The 18,121-nt window shown below is 38.2% G+C and overlaps 1 protein-coding gene across 31 annotated transcripts in view; it reads left to right on the top strand.

Moving 5' to 3' along the window:
- Positions 1-18,121, top strand: part of Macf1 (microtubule actin crosslinking factor 1) — a 334,558-nt gene that overhangs the window by 190,523 nt on the left and 125,914 nt on the right. For 25 of the 31 annotated variants that reach the window (XM_048815707.1, XM_048815706.1, XM_048815705.1 and 22 more), the window contains 7 exons: positions 2,112-2,219; positions 2,551-2,649; positions 4,552-4,704; positions 4,981-5,069; positions 7,890-8,025; positions 11,413-16,809; positions 17,449-17,602. In XM_048815707.1, the coding sequence (XP_048671664.1) occupies positions 2,112-2,219; positions 2,551-2,649; positions 4,552-4,704; positions 4,981-5,069; positions 7,890-8,025; positions 11,413-16,809; positions 17,449-17,602 (6,136 nt within the window). The remainder of the gene's footprint in view (positions 1-2,111; positions 2,220-2,550; positions 2,650-4,551; positions 4,705-4,980; positions 5,070-7,889; positions 8,026-11,412; positions 16,810-17,448; positions 17,603-18,121) is intronic. The other 6 variants (XM_048815714.1, XM_048815718.1, XM_048815716.1 and 3 more) reach the window with 2 other exon arrangements.

The raw sequence follows: 18,121 nt of genomic DNA, 5'->3' as shown, positions 1-18,121 counted from the left end.
CACCCCCCCCCCCTTTTTTTCAGGGCTAAGGGCTAAACTCAGGGCCTGTGTGTATAGGCATGCACTCTGCCACTGAGCTAAATCCCCAACCTCCCCAGCTCTTTTTATTTAATTTTCAAATTTTGAAATAGGTTGTCACTAAGTTGTTTAGGACCTCTGCCTCCCAAGTCACTGGGATTACAGGCATGTACCACCACACCTAGCTATATTCAAATTTTAGAGAAGCTAAAATGGTGGGGTATATACCTTAGAATAGATGAATTATGATATATCAAGTCATGTCACTTCTTAAAATTGTCTAATATCTTCATATTATATTCATAATAAAATTCTAAACTATATATAGTTTGTAAGGCCCTAATCTGGCCCCTCCCTGTTTCTCTGACATCATTATTAAAGAGAAACAAACTTTTAAGATTATTATATATTTACTTGTTTATATGTGACTTCTCACTAGGTTGTAAGTTCTAAGGGAACAAGGTTTTTTTCCTGACTTACTCTCCACTGTGTGTATTACACTCAAAGCACTGGTAGGTATGTAGGAGATGTTCAACATTCCTTTAGTTAATAAGAGAAAACTTGTTATCAAAAAGAGTTGAGTTAAAATCCTGACATCACCATTTTCCAGAGTTGAGACTTTATGTTGCTCTATTTATGAGAACAACAGCTACCTCACTGAGTGATTATAAAGTTTAAATGAGATAATCGGTATATAGGACAAGGTCTCAAAGTACATTCATTAAATGGCAACAATTGCTTTTTATTATTAATACTAATTCATTACTACTATTTTTTTTTTTAATGTGGTGCTGAGGATCGAACCCAAGGCCTTGTATGCGCTAGGCGAGTGCTCTACCGCTGATCCACAACCCCAGCCCCTCATTACTACTATTATATTTTATCGATTCCTTAAGGATCTCATTCCATATTTTTTTTCCATCTAAGATTTTTCTAAGTAGATAAGAGGAGCAGGACTTTCTGGGCATAGAAACTCCATCAAAGGGAGAAGTTATCTGAGGAAATAGCAAGTATTCTAGTATAGGTAGAAAACATTGTACATGTAGTTCAGTGGTAAAAGTACACTGGGGTTCAAACCTAATACTAGGGGGAGGAGGGGGAAGAAGAAAGAAAAAACATGGTACGTGAAGAACAGTGACCATAGAAGATGAGTAAGGAGGTTGTCATCACCTGTGAAAGGCCTTGTTCAGCTCTTTTGGCTTTCTTTTCTTTTCTTGTTCAAAATGTTGTCTTTGAGCCAGTAGTCTCAGCATCACCTGGGAGATTGTCAAAAATACAGACTCTCAGACCTACTGAATCAGATTCTGCATTTTAATGAGGTCCGTGTATGCTTTGTATGCATGTTGTTGCTTGCAAAGCTTCTGCTCTAGGTCACTGAAAGCTTTTAATAAGAGGAACAGTGTGGTCATCTTTGTGTGTTAGAAAAGGTATTCTGGTGGCAGGAGAAAAAATAAATAAGTAGAGTACTGCCCCCATCCATGTGAGAGATGAAGACAGCCTGGACTAGGGCAGTACTCCCAGGGCTGCAGAGGAATCAGAATAGCATGATGAAGCAAGAAAAGCGTGGATTTGGGATTAGAAGACAGTGATTCTAATCAGATCAGCTACTAATGCACTGAGTTAATTAGAGAAATTCACTCCCCTCCTTGGGCTTTAAGTCCCTCATGAATGAGATGAAATGGTTGGTCATCACAAATTACAGACTCAGGATTTGGCAAGCTATGGCCCATGGGCTAAATCTAGCCTCCATACCAGTTTTTATGTAGCCTATGAGAAATGGTTGGGAGAAAAAAAATCAAAAGAATAAAAATATATCATGCAATGTCCATAAGTAGAATTTTATTGTCACATAGCCACATTCTTTCATTTACATAGTCTATGGCTACATTCATATAACAGTAGCAGTTGAGGAGCTGTGTCAGATAGTATGGTCCCAGTGTTTTCTATCTGGCGCTTTATAGGAAAAGTTTGCTAACATCTGGTCTGAATGATCACCAAAACATCTTTCAGCTATAAAAGGATGTGATTCTATTGCATGATATGTGTGAGCTATAAAACCCTAAGTAAATGAAATGAAATATATTCTCTCTCAGGACTATGAATTGCAACTGATGACTTACAAGGCCTTTGTGGAATCACAGCAGAAATCTCCTGGCAAACGCCGTCGCATGCTTTCCTCTTCAGATGCCATCACACAAGAGGTAAATGGGTGGGGCAAGGAAATATGCCACTCTCTTCCATTAGAAAGCATGCATTTGTTTAAGGCTTGAAGTTTAATTTAGGATTCACCTTTCTGTTGAGCATGTGACTCAAAGAAAACTTCACCTTATTTTTAACTATTGAAATTTGCGTTTCTGTGCTTTTCTAGCATGTGCAAGGCCCTGGGTTCAATCCTCAGCACCACATAAAAATAAATAAATAAAATGAAGATATTGTGTCCAATTAAAAAATAAATATTAAAAAAAAAAGAAAAAAAAAAGAAATTTGCTTTTCAGGCAAATAATTTATTTAAATTGTTCTTTTTAACTGCAGTTTATGGACTTGAGGACTCGCTACACAGCATTGGTGACCTTAACAACTCAGCATGTAAAATACATCAGTGATGCACTCCGACGATTGGAAGAGGAGGAGGTGAGAATAGTTGGGTCCTAAATAATCTTGAAAGTACAATTAAATATCCTATGCCTCAGGCTGAGGATTTACCTCAGTGATAGACAAGCCTTATATATGAAAATCTCCAGGTTTGATCTCTGACACTGAAAAAAAAAATTGCTGTGCCTTATCTGTCAATCAAAACTCAAAGCACATGCACAATCAATTTTCATTATTTGCAGTAGTCATATTAACAAATGCTGAACCATCGCTCCTAGGGGAAGTAGAGGGTTAGGTTCATGTTAGCCTCTGTTCATATTTTTGTCAATAGATCAATATTTAGCTATGTTTTAAAAATCTTTATTTTTTAAAGATTCTTTATTTGATACATATTGTTGATTCACTAACTTTGAATTCATTGCCAGTAGCACTCTTTCTCCATCTGAACAAAGCTTATCCAAAACCTATTTTCTCAATAAGATATATAAGAGCCTTCTTTTGCTTAGGAGCACTAGAAGGTGCTTTAGCACTATCTTATAGCCATTTTAAATAGTGAAATCACTAACAACAACAAAAAAAAGTGAAAAATTTGGCACTAAAAAGGCTGTAAAAAGTACACTGGTTTACAGTATAGCAGCTGAAGCAAGACAAGGTTTTGCCTTTGTTTTTTCTTGGCCATCTGTGTATTATTGGGAATAACCATGAAATCACTGAAAGCACTGTAATGATTTTGGAGTTACAATTGAATTTTAGTGAATAGACAAATAAACAAATGTAAAATTTGTAAATAATGATGACAGATTGTATTGTATCCAGCATCCCCCCACTAAATATCTTTATGATGAAAAAGTATGAATAAATAGCTTTAATAAAGTATAATTTGTTAAAGGAATATATTGGGAACATCTATATTTCATACAACAGAATGCTGTGATACTTAAAAATAATGAAATAGATACAAATGATTGACATAGAAAGATATTTATTTTACTCTGTTACACTATATATAACTGATTTCAGTAAAAACCAACTGTATAGCAAAGATACAATATGGCATAGAAACAAGTTTAGAAATATATGTATCAAACTTCTGAGGAAATAGGAGTATATATATATGTATATATATACACACACATAGCATATATATGTATATATACAGTAGCACATGCCTATAATTCTAGTGACTTGAGAGACTGAGGCAGGAGGATCATAAGTTGGAGGCCAGCCTCAGCAATTTAATAAGATCCTCAGCAACTTAGTGAGACCCTGTCTCAAAACAAAAAATAAAAAGGGCCGGGCATTGTGGTGGATGCCTGTAATCCCAGCAGCTTTGGGAGGCTGAGGCAGGAGGATCGTGAATTCAAAGCCAGCCTCAGCAACAGCGAGGCACTAAGCAACTCAGTGAGACCCTATCTCTAAATAAAATGCAAAATAGAGCCGGGGATGTGGCTCAGTGGTTGAGTCCCCCTGAGTTCAATCCCTGGCACCAAAATAAGTAAATAAATAAATAAGGCTGGGAATGTAGCTCAGTGGTAAAGTATCCTTTGATTAAATCCCCAGTACCACCAAAAAACCAGAAAGTATATATATATTATTAATCTCAGATTTGGTTGAATTTATTATAATAGGTACGTAGTCTTTTTGTAATTACAAAAATCTAGTTCTTTGCAAAATAATTTTCCAAGTTTTCAACTACTTGTAGAAATGGTGTTAAAAACATTGATTGTACTATCTTTCCCTATGTAAATAAGAAAACCTTCCTTTATTTCCATACCTATCTTATATAATCTCTGTGGGATTTAATTTCTTCACCTATAAATCTTAGAATTAAGAAAATGTGCAAGATGCTCTATGTAAAAGACAATAGCTTCCCTGTTTTAGGAAATCTGAGATCTGCCAGTCTCAGGAGACATTGACCATGGTATTGATTTCTATTTCTAGAAAGTGGTAGAAGAGGAAAAACAGGAACATGTGGAGAAGGTTAAAGACCTTTTGGGCTGGGTTTCTACCCTAGCAAGGAATACACAAGAAAAAATTACCTCATCCCACACCAAAGAATCAACAGACATTGAAAAAGCAATTTTAGAACAGCAGGTGAGTGGAAGGTCCGTCTCTCCTTGCCCAGGTGGAATAATATGCAGTAATGCATAAGAGGAATAACAGGTCATATATGGGGCTTTACAGAAGCAATTGCTACCTGAGGAAGTACTAACTTCCAGGACTTAAGGAAATGTAAGAATTCAATTTATTTCTGGTAATATTACCTGACCTAAGCTGTATCTTTTTCCTAGGATTTTAAAAATTATTTCAAATAATGTTTGACTTTTTAATTCTGTAATTTTGAAGATTTTCTCTATTTTTGCTATCTAGGTCCTGGCAGAAGAGCTGACAACCAAGAAAGAACAAGTTTCTGAGGCCATTAAAACTTCACAGATCTTCTTGGCCAAGCATGGTCATAAGTGAGTGTTAAATGAGAGGCTGTGACACATCTAGGGGATCTGCTCTACCTGGCTGATGTAGGGGTCATGGACAGAATTCAGGCTGGAGAATTCATAGCGGCAGGAGCCAGATTGTGAAGAGGCTTCAGAGGAGGAATTTGCCTTTTACCTTGTCACTTGTGGGGAGAGGTGTTAAACATGTTTCAGTTTGTTTAGTTGCTAAAATAGTTGTGTAAAGAAAAGATTGTTATGGTGCAAGAAGAGAAGATGAGAGGCTAGTTAAGAAGCTGTCGTGGGCTGTGGCTGTGGCTCAGTGGTAGCGCACTTGCCTGGCATGTGTGAGGCACTGGGTTCAATTCTTAGCACCACAAATAAATAAACAAAATAAAGGTCTACTAACAACTAAACAAGTATTAAAAAAAAAAGAAGAAGAAGAAGAAGCTGTCTTGATTATGAGGGCAAGAAATGATAAAGACTGGAGAGGAGACAAAGATTCAAGAGATATTAAGGATAGTGAATTTACAGTTTTGATGACACATGAAAATTGTCAGCTCTAACTCCTAGGCTTCTGACTTAGGACATAGGGTCCATGACAATGCTGGTAACCAAGATAGGAAAAGAAGTGGGTTGAAGGAGAAGAGGGTTGCTTCAGTTTTAGACACTGTGAGTGTGAAAAACCTACATGTATTAGGATGTGTTAACCACATCAGTCCTTGTCTTATGTAGTTGCACCAAAGAAATCCAGTGGCCAGCTGCATGTTTAAGTTGAGAATTAATGACAGAAGTCTAGAGTGACAGAGGTTTCAGTCGTCAGTGTAATAGAAACATAGGGTAGGTCATCCTAAAAGGGGTATCAGGGCTTTCAGGGCTTTGCATCCTGTAAAGGAAGCCTTAAGAAGGAAAAAGAAAACCTTGATGAGTTATACCTCAGAGCACAAGAGAAAAAGAAGCAATCAGAAATCAAGATTGAGAATTACCTATTAAATTTGACAATTTGGAAATTTTTAGCCATTCTGTTGAAAAATTGGGGAATGATGTCAATTTAGTATGATGAGAAACAAATGAGTTGAGGAAGTTGGTGAGTGGTAAATTTAGACTATTCTTTGACAGCTTTGCCATATGAAAGGAAAGAATTAATACAAATAATAGGAATGGAATATACAATCAAGAAAGTTTTGTTTTCTTGGATGATAGGAGATACTTTACTCATAGACTAAGTCTCACAGATACAAGAGAGGAGATAATAGGAGATTAGTCCCAGAGGATGTGGGAGAGGTTGAAATTCATCAGTGGATGAAAATACAATCTTAATCAAGAGAAGATACAGCTTTTCCTCTGAGGTAGGAGGAATAGGAGATTAATAAGGGTGTGCATAAGGTAATTTTGTCAGGGGTGATTCCAGAAAGTGAGAGATGTAATGGCGCGCGCGCGCTCGTGCGCGCGCGCGCGTGTGTGTGTGTGTGTGTGTGTGTGTGTATTCTTTTTTTTTTTTTAAATAGGAAGAGAGGTTTGATGAAACTAGGGTAGTGCCAAGGCAGAAGGAAGAGGGTTCAGTTAGAAACATTCAAAAATATTGTCAGGGGCTGGGGATGTGGCTCAAGCAGTAGCGCGCTCGCCTGGCATGCGTGCGGCTCAGGTTCGATCCTCAGCACCACATACAAACAAAGATGTTGTGTCCGCCAATAACTGAAAAATAAATATTAAAAAATTCTCTCTCTCTCTCTCTCTCTCTCTCTCTCTCTCTCTGTCTTTCTCTCTGTTAAAAAAAATATTGTCAGGAAGTATTGAGGACTACTTGGGGTGGGAAATCAAAAGGATCTCTCTATGTAGTTGTGAGATTTTTTTCCTCTTCATCAGATATATTTAGCTTTAGAGCTATGGGAGCAGAGAGTTGTGGTGATTTAATTGATCTGGGTTTGGGGTCTTATTAGATTAATAAGCGGACAGTACAAGGATGATAAATAAGAAACTGATAAAGAAGATGGGTCTATGGGGTATGAACTCCAAAAAAGTAGTAAAAGCTGAATATAATAGAGAAAACTGATAGATTGATTAAGAGAAAATAGAAGAGTCAAGGAAAGCTTGGGAAATCTCTGAGTTGAAGGATAGTTCTAAGATGAATCAATATAGTTCCTTCTCAGAAATAATGTAGAATGAAAAAACAAGGTGTGGGATTCAACACATTCAAGAAATGATTATCTCTGAAGAGACCAGGAAATGAATAGACTTGGTGACAGCTACACAACATACTTTAATTATATCTGTAATCTTATTTCTTAGAAACACATCTAAATCAGATATGGTTAAATAGTAAAAATTTAGTAAAGCTACATAGGTGGGTAACAGGTAGATGAGAGTTTGTTATGCAATCTATCAGTTTAAAATATTTCCTAAAATGAGAACAGATATAGAAGTAAAGAAATATAAAATAAGAAGATAGAAATATAAAATAGTTGCTTGCTGAGACTGTCTGGTTCTCATTTTGAAAGGTTAAAAAAGTAGTAAAAATCATATAGTGCATTGTTGAAATGTAAGATTTCAGAAGTGGAATAATTTCATAAGATGGCAGGGTTCAATTTTGCCAGTTGTGGGCAGGACTAAGATAGACTGGCATTTATTTGTGTTGAAGAGGTCACAAGACTCTAAGCATATGATGGCATAGAACTAATATCGCCAAGAATCATGACTTACTTTGAGATAGACAGAAAAGTGTGAATGAGATGGCAAAGTTGTCGATAAATATGGAAGACTGGCCAGATAATACATTCAAGGCAAAGCAGTGAAGGAAAATTTGAAGAATTTTTTTTTTTCTTAAAAGACCTTTAATCCTTTGTCTTCCAGACTCTCAGAAAAAGAGAAGGAGCAGATCTCCGAGCGACTGGATGCCCTGAATAAGGCTTACCACGACCTTTGTGATGGTTCATCAAGCCAGCTTCAGCAGCTCCAGAGCCAGCTGGCACAGCAGACAGAACAAAAGGTATTTCTAGTTTTTGTCTCCAAATATTAGGAGGGTCCCTTTTGAATGGTATGAAAGGAGCTTTGCTGATCAAGAGTCACAATCACTAGCTTTCCATGACCAATGTGACATAATTCTTAACCTCACCTTAGCGGCCATTTGTCTTATGTTTCTTTACTGGGGTTCCACGATGTGTTGGTCAGGTCAGTCAAAAACGCCAGAGGGCACTTTTGGTGGACCATATTTAGACCTGGTTCACCTTTCTTGTTTTCTGTCATTTTGTGGCAGAAAGCAGTCAAGAAGAACATAAATTATATATTGTATCTGATCATAGGGCAATAAGATTACTCCTTTGTGACATTGTTACTCAAAAGTTCATAGTCAAGAGTTGTAGCTTTTGGAAAGAAAAAGCTCTGAACCTTGTCCCTCCATGTAGTGAACAGTGAGAAATGTTCTGTTTCAAAGCAAACTGGTAGATTAACTTCACTGACTGAGACGCTGGTTCCCCTCTCCCATGGTCATCCCATTATGTGGCATCTTTAGCAGATCCCACTCCATGTTCATTTCCTAGATCATATGAAAGTCGTTATAGTTGCTGCTGGTTGTCCTAAATTCTTCCTAGATATTTATGTGTGTGTGTACACTTACCATATTATATACATGTGTCTCTGGGATATATGTGTGTTTGCCTGCTTATTTCCTATGTTGTGAAGCAATGGCCAGTTTATGTGGGGAAGGCCAACATTTAAGCTCATGCAATAATTAAATTTGGCTCAGGTGATGCTCAAAATTATTTTCAGACAAAATATGTCTTGACTCGCTGGTCCTTGAATATAAATTTGTGCACTAGAAGCCAGAGTTGTAAAGACCACAGACAGAACAAGCTCTAATTTGATGGTATATTTCCAGGAGAAATGTGCTGGTGTAGCATTCTCTGTATAAAGTAGCCCACTTCTAATGGCTCGTTGCTTCACCATATAAGGGAGTATGTAAAAAGTTTTAACAATTGCTTGCTGAGAACATCCAGTTCTCATTTGAAAGGTTAAAAAGGGGGAGGAAAAAGAAAAGAAAAGCTGCTGAGCACCACTACATTGAGCATGATGTGTCCCCTGTACTCTGTGTGTGTTTCATGTTAAGTATTGTTCTGATTAACTGACATCCTTGCTTACAAGTTTCACTAACCCTTTGGAGTTTAAGCACAAATGCACAAAGGGAAAAGAGGACGACCTGTTTGGGGTTCTTTTTTGCAAAACAAAAACAAAAACAAAAAAACAAAACAGTCGCATGCTGGACGCTAACACCAAGCTTACACTGTGTGTGTGATACGGCTGAGCTGCTCCATAAGGCTCTATCTCTTATCTCCCCGAGGCGTGCCCTGCAACTCTGGTAAGTAGAAGCCATTTATGTTTTCTTTCTTCCTCTCCCTCTGTCTTTTAATGCTCCTTTAGGTCAGAATATCCATGTTTGAAGTAGGAGGGAAATGATTTCTCTGGATTACTTTCCAATTTAGTGCTGCCTGCCTATTCTCCAATTAGGAAGGTGTTGGAAGAAACAATGTATTTTTTTCTCTCTGGCTAGACTCCAGGCCATTCTTCAATACCAGCATTTTTGAGATTTCATGAGTCTCTCAGAAGAAATTAGAAACTCTTAACACTGTTTTTTCCTTTTTCATGTCTGCTTCTGAGTAGGCTTTACATGGGTTTCTAGAAGGAATGTTCCAGTTATTTCAAAGAGTTATATGCCAGTGAGCTTTTTCCTTTAGTATTTTTATAAAATGAACACATATTAGATTTGCATCATATATATGTTTAATGCATACAAACTAAATGTTACAGTCTGGGTCAGGACAACAAGGCAGGGAAGAACAACATAATATTTTTAATAGTGTGGAAAAGTCTGCCAATTATTCCATTAGCTAAGTACATACAGTGAAATGGAGATGTAAACTAAATCTGCTGTTCCCTTGCTTGCTATCTGTTCTGCATTCTTTTTATAATCTGAGGGAAATGGCTTCATGATGTTAAGATTTCCTTTACCATTTATTTATTTATTCATCCAATGTGTTGTTCCTATACACTGAATGGGCAAAGCAAGCTTTTAAGGAGCTTAATTCTCACTGAGATAGAAATGTAATACATTATTTAGCAACTAGGGATGTGATTGACAATTGCTTCAACAAGATCTACATTGATAAGTTATAACAAGTTAAAGAAGGAACAGATAATAACACTGTCCAAAAGAGACAGATAAATCTATCTAAAGAAAAATTGGAATTCTTTAGAAGCTTTCTAGGGCTTGCAGGGTAATTTTGACAATTTGTAAAGTTTGCTTCTTCTTTGACCTTGTTCAGGACCTAACTTCTCCCAGCACCACAAGAAGAAAACAAAGGGGGGAGGGGTGATTTCTATGCAAGATGTGACTACTGTACTTGTCTTTCATGCTCCTTTGGAGCTAATTGAGGAGTCAGTAGAATGGTACAAGATTTAGAATACAGCCTTGGTTCATTTCTGGAACTCACTAATTTTGTGACCTTGGATAAGTAAGTTTTCTGTGCTTCATTTTCTTGTATGTAAAGATTAAAATAATCGTTTTCATAGGATCATTGTGAAGATTGAATATCAGTGCTGAATAGATCTAATAATAAGTGGTATTCTGCCTTCATGGTAGTTGTACTACTCATTCTAGACTAGACCAGGAGAAAAGTTACTAGTTGTTCCAGAGGCAAGGGTCCTTAATCTATTCTTTCCTTGACTTTCTGCTTCCAAGTCCTAGAACTAATTTACTGCAGAGCCATTGCCTTGGGAGAAGCTAGCATTGGCCATCAAGAGTGTGACTATCCCAAATACCATTTACTTGTGTAGTATACACAGGCCCACTTACCAGGAGGTACAGCTGTTTCCTGAATATTGAGCTACTCAGTCTCTCATCTCATCTTGTGGACCAGTCCTGCTGTACCCATCAGCAGAGAAGTATTACTTCCAGAGTCTTCCGCAGTGTTGCAATACTGAGAAGTTGTTATATGGGGTTGAATTCTCACTTTTTGGGAACTGGTAGGTGTCTGTAACAACCCTAGTTATGATGTAGTCTTAGAAATAGCTGTCCTCTCACTTTCACTGCTTGCCCCTTTGTAGAGCTTGTCACTCAGATATGCTTAATGCTGTCTCTCACCTTCAAGTAATCTGAACTTCTGGTCCTATTCAATATCCTGAAATTTAGGGGAAAAAAATCTTTTTAACATTAACACTGCAGGCTTGCTTCAGGATATTTCCTATGTGTTGGGATTTATCCCAGGCTAGGTTTTCCTTATGGTCAGAATTTTATGTACTGTAGAACTTTAAATGAATCCTTTCGACAGGTGTGCTTCAACATTGGCTCTGATTCAGTTTTCTTTTTAATTTTTTCTTTTAGGATTGCAGAACAGTTGCTGGGGTGATTGATCTAGGCACAATGGAGATATTTCCCATCTTCAGAGCTATGCAAAAGGGCCTCATTGACCAAGACACAGGCCTTGTGCTCCTGGAATTCCAGGTTATCATGTTTGGCCTCGTTGCCCCTGAGACCAGTGAAAAGCTCTCTCTGGAGGAGGGCTTGGCCAGAAACCTCATTAATCCCCAGATGTACCAGCAGCTCCAGGAGCTAGAGGATGCACTATCCTTAATAAGCAGACTTACTGAGAGCAAAGGCTCTCTTTCTGTGATGGAAGCCATTGAAAAGAGAATAATCAGTGAGAGAGTTGGACTGAAAATTTTAGAAGCACACCTGGCCACTGGAGGTTTCAGTGTCTCCCCAAGTGAGAACTGTATTAACCTGGAAGAGGCTTTTCATCAAGGCCTCATTTCTACTTGGCTCCACTCAGTGTTAGAGTCTCACCTGAGATCATCCAAAAACCTGATAGACCCCAATACAGCTGAAAAAATCAGTTTACTAGATCTGATGCAGAGGTGTATTGTCCACCAGGAATCAAGGTTGAAATTACTGCCTGTCAAGCAATTGGCAGGGGGAATGGTGAGCTTGAAATCAGGCCGGAAAGTTAGTGTTTTCCGTGCAGTACAGGAAGGGCTAATAGATAGGCAGGTCACTGTCCGATTGCTAGAAGCTCAGCTCTTTGCTGGTGGCATCGTAGATCCAAGAACAGGACACAGACTTACAGTGGAAGAGGCTGTAAGACATAATTTGATTGACCAAGATATGGCCTGTGCTATTTTCATAAGGCAGCTTCAAACAGGAGGCATCATCAACACTGTCACAGGGCATAGAATGACAATAGATGAAGCACTGACCAATGATCTGGTATCTGCTAAGATCGCCCTTGTGATTCTGGAATCCCTCTGGTCATTCATGGGGTTTCTGTGGCCTGAATCTGGGGAGATCCTCCCAATTACAGATGCCCTAAAACAAGGTATTGTGTCTACTGAACTAGCACATAAAATCCTTAGTAACCGACAGCATATTAAGGCTCTATTTCTGCCAGCAACCACAGAAATTTGGTCCTGGAAGAAAGTAATAGAAAATGGTGTCTTGGACAAAGATCTTGCCAATAACTTAAAATCAATTTGTATACCAGATGTGATGCCCCACATGCAATTAGTAGACTCTTCTGAACAAAACAAATTGAGCATTACTCCCGGAGCAGCAGTTCTACCATGCAGCAAGAGCCAATCTGGGGACATAGCAAGCCATGATGAGAAGCTGTTATTTCAACTGATGACTCACAGCTATATTAACGTGCAGAATGGACAAAGGCTGCTTCTGTTAGATCAAGAACTGCTGGAGACTTTGTCATCTGTAGATGAACATAAAATAAGTCCTTCAGAAGTGTTTGGAGTTGGGGATCAGAAAGTAGACACTCCTGAAGAATTGCAAGAATCAGCTAATGGGAATATTACAGAAACTTTCAGTGATGGACTCACTCTGAGGCCGTGTGAATTCCAGTTTTCATCTCAGAATGAAGAATATCCCAACCAGGAAGATTATACTGAAGCAAAAGGCAGAAAGACCATTGTAGGAGGAAAATGTTCTTCTATAGAGAACTCTGAAAAGGATCTGTTTGTAGAACAAAAAATTATTAATGCAAATATTGACACTTTGAAGGTCACAAAAAAAGTAAATTTAGAGTTACAAAGGCAGTTGTTTGGTACTAAAAATGAAGACCAAACAGAAATATCTACCAGAGAAAATGTCAGCAGAGAACTCCTGATTGTACCTCCTAAGGAAGCGGAAGGTGGGCCCTTGGAGATTGACAGAGACCTTTCTTTTGAAACACCAGAGGAAGAATGGCGGACTCCCAGAAATATTTTCTTTCGGTGTCAGAGAGAACAAGCAAAGGCACTTAAGACTAAATATACTCCAAGTGAAACTGGAAGACCTCTCCTAAAGTCTCAAAGCAAAAATTCACAAGTTCAGTTAGAGAAGTCTCTGGGTTTCAAATCAGAATTGAAGTGGGAAGATGATATGAATATTCATTCTTTGGAAAAAGAGAAAGTATTAAATAAATCACTTTTGACTAAGGATGACCATAAACAAAGCCAAGAAGGACACAGCATTGCAGACAGTAGGATGATGATGTTAGAAAAGACGGATACACAAGATAGTAGCAGGGCAATTTCCCTGTCATGCAGTTCTCCTTCAGAGCTGCTTGAAGAAGCTACCTTAAATATGTTATCTGCACAGCTACTAGATGGTGGTATCCTTCATGAAGAAACAGGTCAGAAGCTCTTACTCAATGAAGCAATAGCTCAAGGTATCATGTCCAGCCACACTGCTGTGAAACTTATGGGAAAACTGAACATGTTTCGGGGCTTCTTTGACTCTCAGACCTGCGAGTCTTTGACAACTGAAGAAGTGATCAATGAAGGTCTGATGGATGAGAAATTATTACATAATGTTCTCATGGCAGACAAAGTTATAAGTGGTGTCTTAGATCCCCGTACCCATACACTGTGCTCTGTAAAGGATGCCGTCACAGCTGGAATTCTTGATAAGGAAACAGCCACCAGGATTTTAGAGGGACAGGTGGTGACTGGTGGAATTGTTGACCTGAAACGAGGCAAGAAAGTTTCAGTAACTTTGGCCTCAAATCTTGACTTGGTGGACAGTGCTGACCAGACAGAGCTTATAAATTTGGAGAAGGCTTCTAAAGGCAAAGAATCTGAAAAACTAGTTAGGGAGAAATTAATTGGTCTACAAATGGAAACAACAGGACTTATGGATCCTAACAGCAAAGCCCCTTTAACAGTTGTGCAGTCCATTGACCAAGGTCTTTTGAAGAAAGAGGAGGCCATTTGTTTGTTGACAAAGCAAGTGGTAGATGGAGGTATCATTCACCATACCTCTGGGATGAGACTTTCTGTTGATAATGCCTTTAAACAGGGCTTGATTGATGAAGATCTAACTAAGCAACTCAAAAATGTTGAAAACGTAAACCTCCATCACTTTTTTCATCCTGAAACAAAGGAAAGTGTTTCCCTCCATGAAGCCATAAAATTAAATCTAACTACCCCAGACTTGAAAAGGGAAATCCAAGAAGGTCAGGCCTTTAGTGAAAACCTTGGGGATCTTATTTCTGGCCAGAGATTGACTGTGGCAGAAGGTAACAAAGGAGGACTGTTAACTAATAAAGCAGTACTATCTTCAGTAATGATGCATGGGGTTGTTGATCCTGAGAATTACAGAATTGTTCCCTACTCAGAATTGATAAAGAAATGTAAGATTGATATTGAATCTGGACAGAGATATCTAGAAGTAATTCCCTTCTCAGACATTAAAGATGGGGTGAGTGACAAAGTGATTCCATTATCAGAAGCAGTTCAGCTTGGGAAAGTAGACTTTGTATCTACACTGAAGGTTTTAGAAGCTCAGGCAAATACTGGTGGAATCATAGACACAGCCACAGGAGAAAGACTGACATTGGCATTAGCTATGGAACAGAAATTGGTGGACAAAAACATGGCCAGAATTATTGCATCTAACCAGATGTTAAATGGAGGAATTGTTGACATATTTAATGATAAGAGAGTGACTTTAAAGGAAGCTGTTGAGAAAAGATTTATCAGTCCTGAACTGGCAACGCTGATCCAAATAGATACTTTCAAGTCCAGTGATCACCAAGCTCATATGGAAAAGCAAAATCAAATTGAAGTATGTGAATTACAGACTGAATATCTAAGAAAGAAAATATTAATTTCTTATAATCAGACTGCTAAAATGAGTTGTGATAAAGGAGAAAGCAAGAGTGCCTTACAAATTGAAAGTCAGTTTGCACGAGGGAAGGATAAAGTAAGAGATTCTGATGGGAAGCAGATAAAAGAGAGCAAGGAGATTTCATTAGAGCAGTTGGAGGACAAAGACCACGATAAATGGGGAGCTTCTGCAGATGCTAAAGGGTCTGCCAGCGTCTTGAGTCCTAGTAATCTTAAAGGTAAATCCCTAGACCAAGTTTCAGTGCCACATCCACACTCAGCAGTTTCTGATTTTAGACTCAAAGAGGTGGCTAGAAATAACTTGGGAGAAAATACAAATGTAGAGCATGAGAAAGGAGTGACACACATAGAAACTGTAACTCATTTGAAGCAGCCTAACTCAGGTCTAGACGAGGCAGAAGCAAAAGAAAATCAAAGGGAAATGATTTGGGAAGTACAAGAATCAAATTGTGAAGCATCAGACAGATTGCTGAGTGAACAACCACTGAATATCAGAGTGACAAGTGAGAGAGAGAAGAGGGAGATGATTGTCGAAGAAAGTGTGAGGCCATGCAGACCAGCAGTTCTTTCAGAAGAAAAGTTGGATCAGGAAATGACCAGAAGTGAAAGGGAGAAAGAATCTGATAGAGACACAGGATTTTCTGTTACTTGTAAAACTGAAGACTCTTCTTCCCAAGTGACACCAAAAGGAATTTCTGTAAGAAATCAAGATACTTTGACATTCTTCAGCTCTGCCCAAGTCAGTGAAGAGGAAGTGAAAAATGTAAACCTCTGCTTGACTTTAAAACCAGGAGAAATTTTACATCAAGAACTTACTAGTGGGGCCCAGAGTCATCCATTCTCTTTTATGACCCCAAGACCTGAAGGATTTCATTGCCAGGTGTCAGTTATAAAAGCCCAAGTTACAGATACACCCCAAATTTCCAATACAAATAAGACTACCCAGGGAGCCTCCAGTCAGGAGACCAACTATTATCAAGATTCCTGTGTTACTTCAAAGACTACAGAAATCAAAGATCTGATTTTCCCATCTAAAGAATGTAAAGAAACATCATACCAAGAAGTACCTTTTGTTTCAAGAAGAGTTCTTAAATTTGAAGAAATTATTGTTTCCAAAGTAGATCCAGAAGAAGTCAGTTATCTAGAATCATCAGACAGAAAAGACCTTCATCATAAGAATAGCAAAGGTGATCATGAACACTGTGGAACTCTCAAATCTAAAATGGCAACAACTCAAGAAACAAATGGAGAGAAATTTCTGGAAATGACAAACCCTATTTTTACAGATCCAGAAGCAGGGTCCCCTGAAGGCATAGTGATTCAGGGAGGTCCCACAGTCTTGGTTACCCTTCTTCCAGAGAAACTACCCAAAGAGGTATCCCAGAAAGAAAATACAGGGCAACAGGATTCTATTATTAGTTCTACCACTTTGGAAACCAGTGAAGAAACAACACTGTCCCTACCATCATGTTCTACAGTGAAGGTGGATATGATACCACAGGAAAAACTCAGGGAGGGCCTTGGCAGTAAACCGACTTCCTTCATGGGTATGCTTCGGGGAAAGGGGAGTGAAGGTGTAAATCCGGAGCCTCTCAGAGCAACTCAAGTAAGTCTCCCAGAGGCATGTTTGTATCTTTTTTTTTTTTTTTTCAGATATAACTAGTTTGATATTAAATTCTTAACTGGATACAGAGTTCACAAATGTACAGTTAATGTATGTATACATTTTAGGGCCCTAGTTTGTTCTCTAAAATATAACTTAGTGTATCATCATCTGTAATTTAGTTGTTGGTAAATTAGGCATTGGCTCTGATTGTCTTAAATTTACAAGAATTTTTTGTTTTGTTTATTTTGTGGTGCTGGAGATGGAGCCCAGGGCTTGCTAGGCCAATGCTCTATAACTGAGTTCCATCCCCAGCCCAAGAGCTCTAAGTTAGAAACTACCATTAGAACTAACTTGAAAAATTAGGATGATGGTACATTAAATAGCATATAGCTTTTGGAAGTATTGCTAAAATGATGCTTGTCGATTGATAATTATGAGCTTTTATTTCTGAGGATATTGATAAAATCACTTTTGTCTGTTGATTTGAAATGACTCAGACAAAATAACATATTTCATTTCATTCTGTCTTATGTGAGTAAAAATTGTTTTTTTCTATTTGTCTAACAAGAAATGCTGCCTGCTTTAAAAGTGGGAGTTAAAGGAGAATGACAGTACTGAGTTTTCCATTTGGTTCCACAGAATGTGTTTAACCGGCAACTCTGTTTAGAACATGATGAGAAGCTGGTATCCTATTTGTCTCTGCTACGGGACATTGAAATGAGGACCAAACAGATTCAACCTTTAGAGCTTAACCTGGTAGAACTACAGGATCTGCTGTGTCAGGCCCAGGTAGGTTCCCAGAGACTTCCACAAGCCACTGACTATAAGGTAGTTGTCTCCATCTTCCTGGATTACAAGGTTTAAAAGAAACTGCTTAGCACTCCATTCCAGGGCAAACAGTCTCAGACCCTTGATAGATAATTGTGGCCTGGGTTTGAACAGATTAAGTAGAATTTGTAATGGAGAGACTTAAATAGACTTTGGATAGGCATTTGCTATATACATGATCTTGGGTTGAATGAGATGTTCAAAGGCAGAATGATTGGTCAAGAAATTGTTGCAGTAATTCAAGTAAGCAATGTTTAAATCTCTGTTATTTCCCAAAACTCCACCAAGAGATCAGGAGAATGCATTCTTTTTAAATACATAAACTTACAAGGAAAAAGAGCAAGAGAGAAAAAAGCGGCACTAGAATTTCGAAGTGAGAAAGCAGATGGATGAGGCAGTAACTACCTCAGCAAGTGGGAGAAAACCAGGACCTAACTGTGCAATGGAAGAAGCTAGGGTACAACTTAACTCACACAGCAGAACT

The sequence above is a fragment of the Marmota marmota genome, unplaced genomic scaffold (genome assembly GCF_001458135.2).
Source record: "Marmota marmota marmota unplaced genomic scaffold, marMar, whole genome shotgun sequence".
NCBI lineage: Eukaryota > Metazoa > Chordata > Mammalia > Rodentia > Sciuridae > Marmota > Marmota marmota.
The sequence above is the reverse complement of the archived record's forward strand: the minus strand, read 5'-3'. Positions and strand labels throughout refer to the sequence as shown.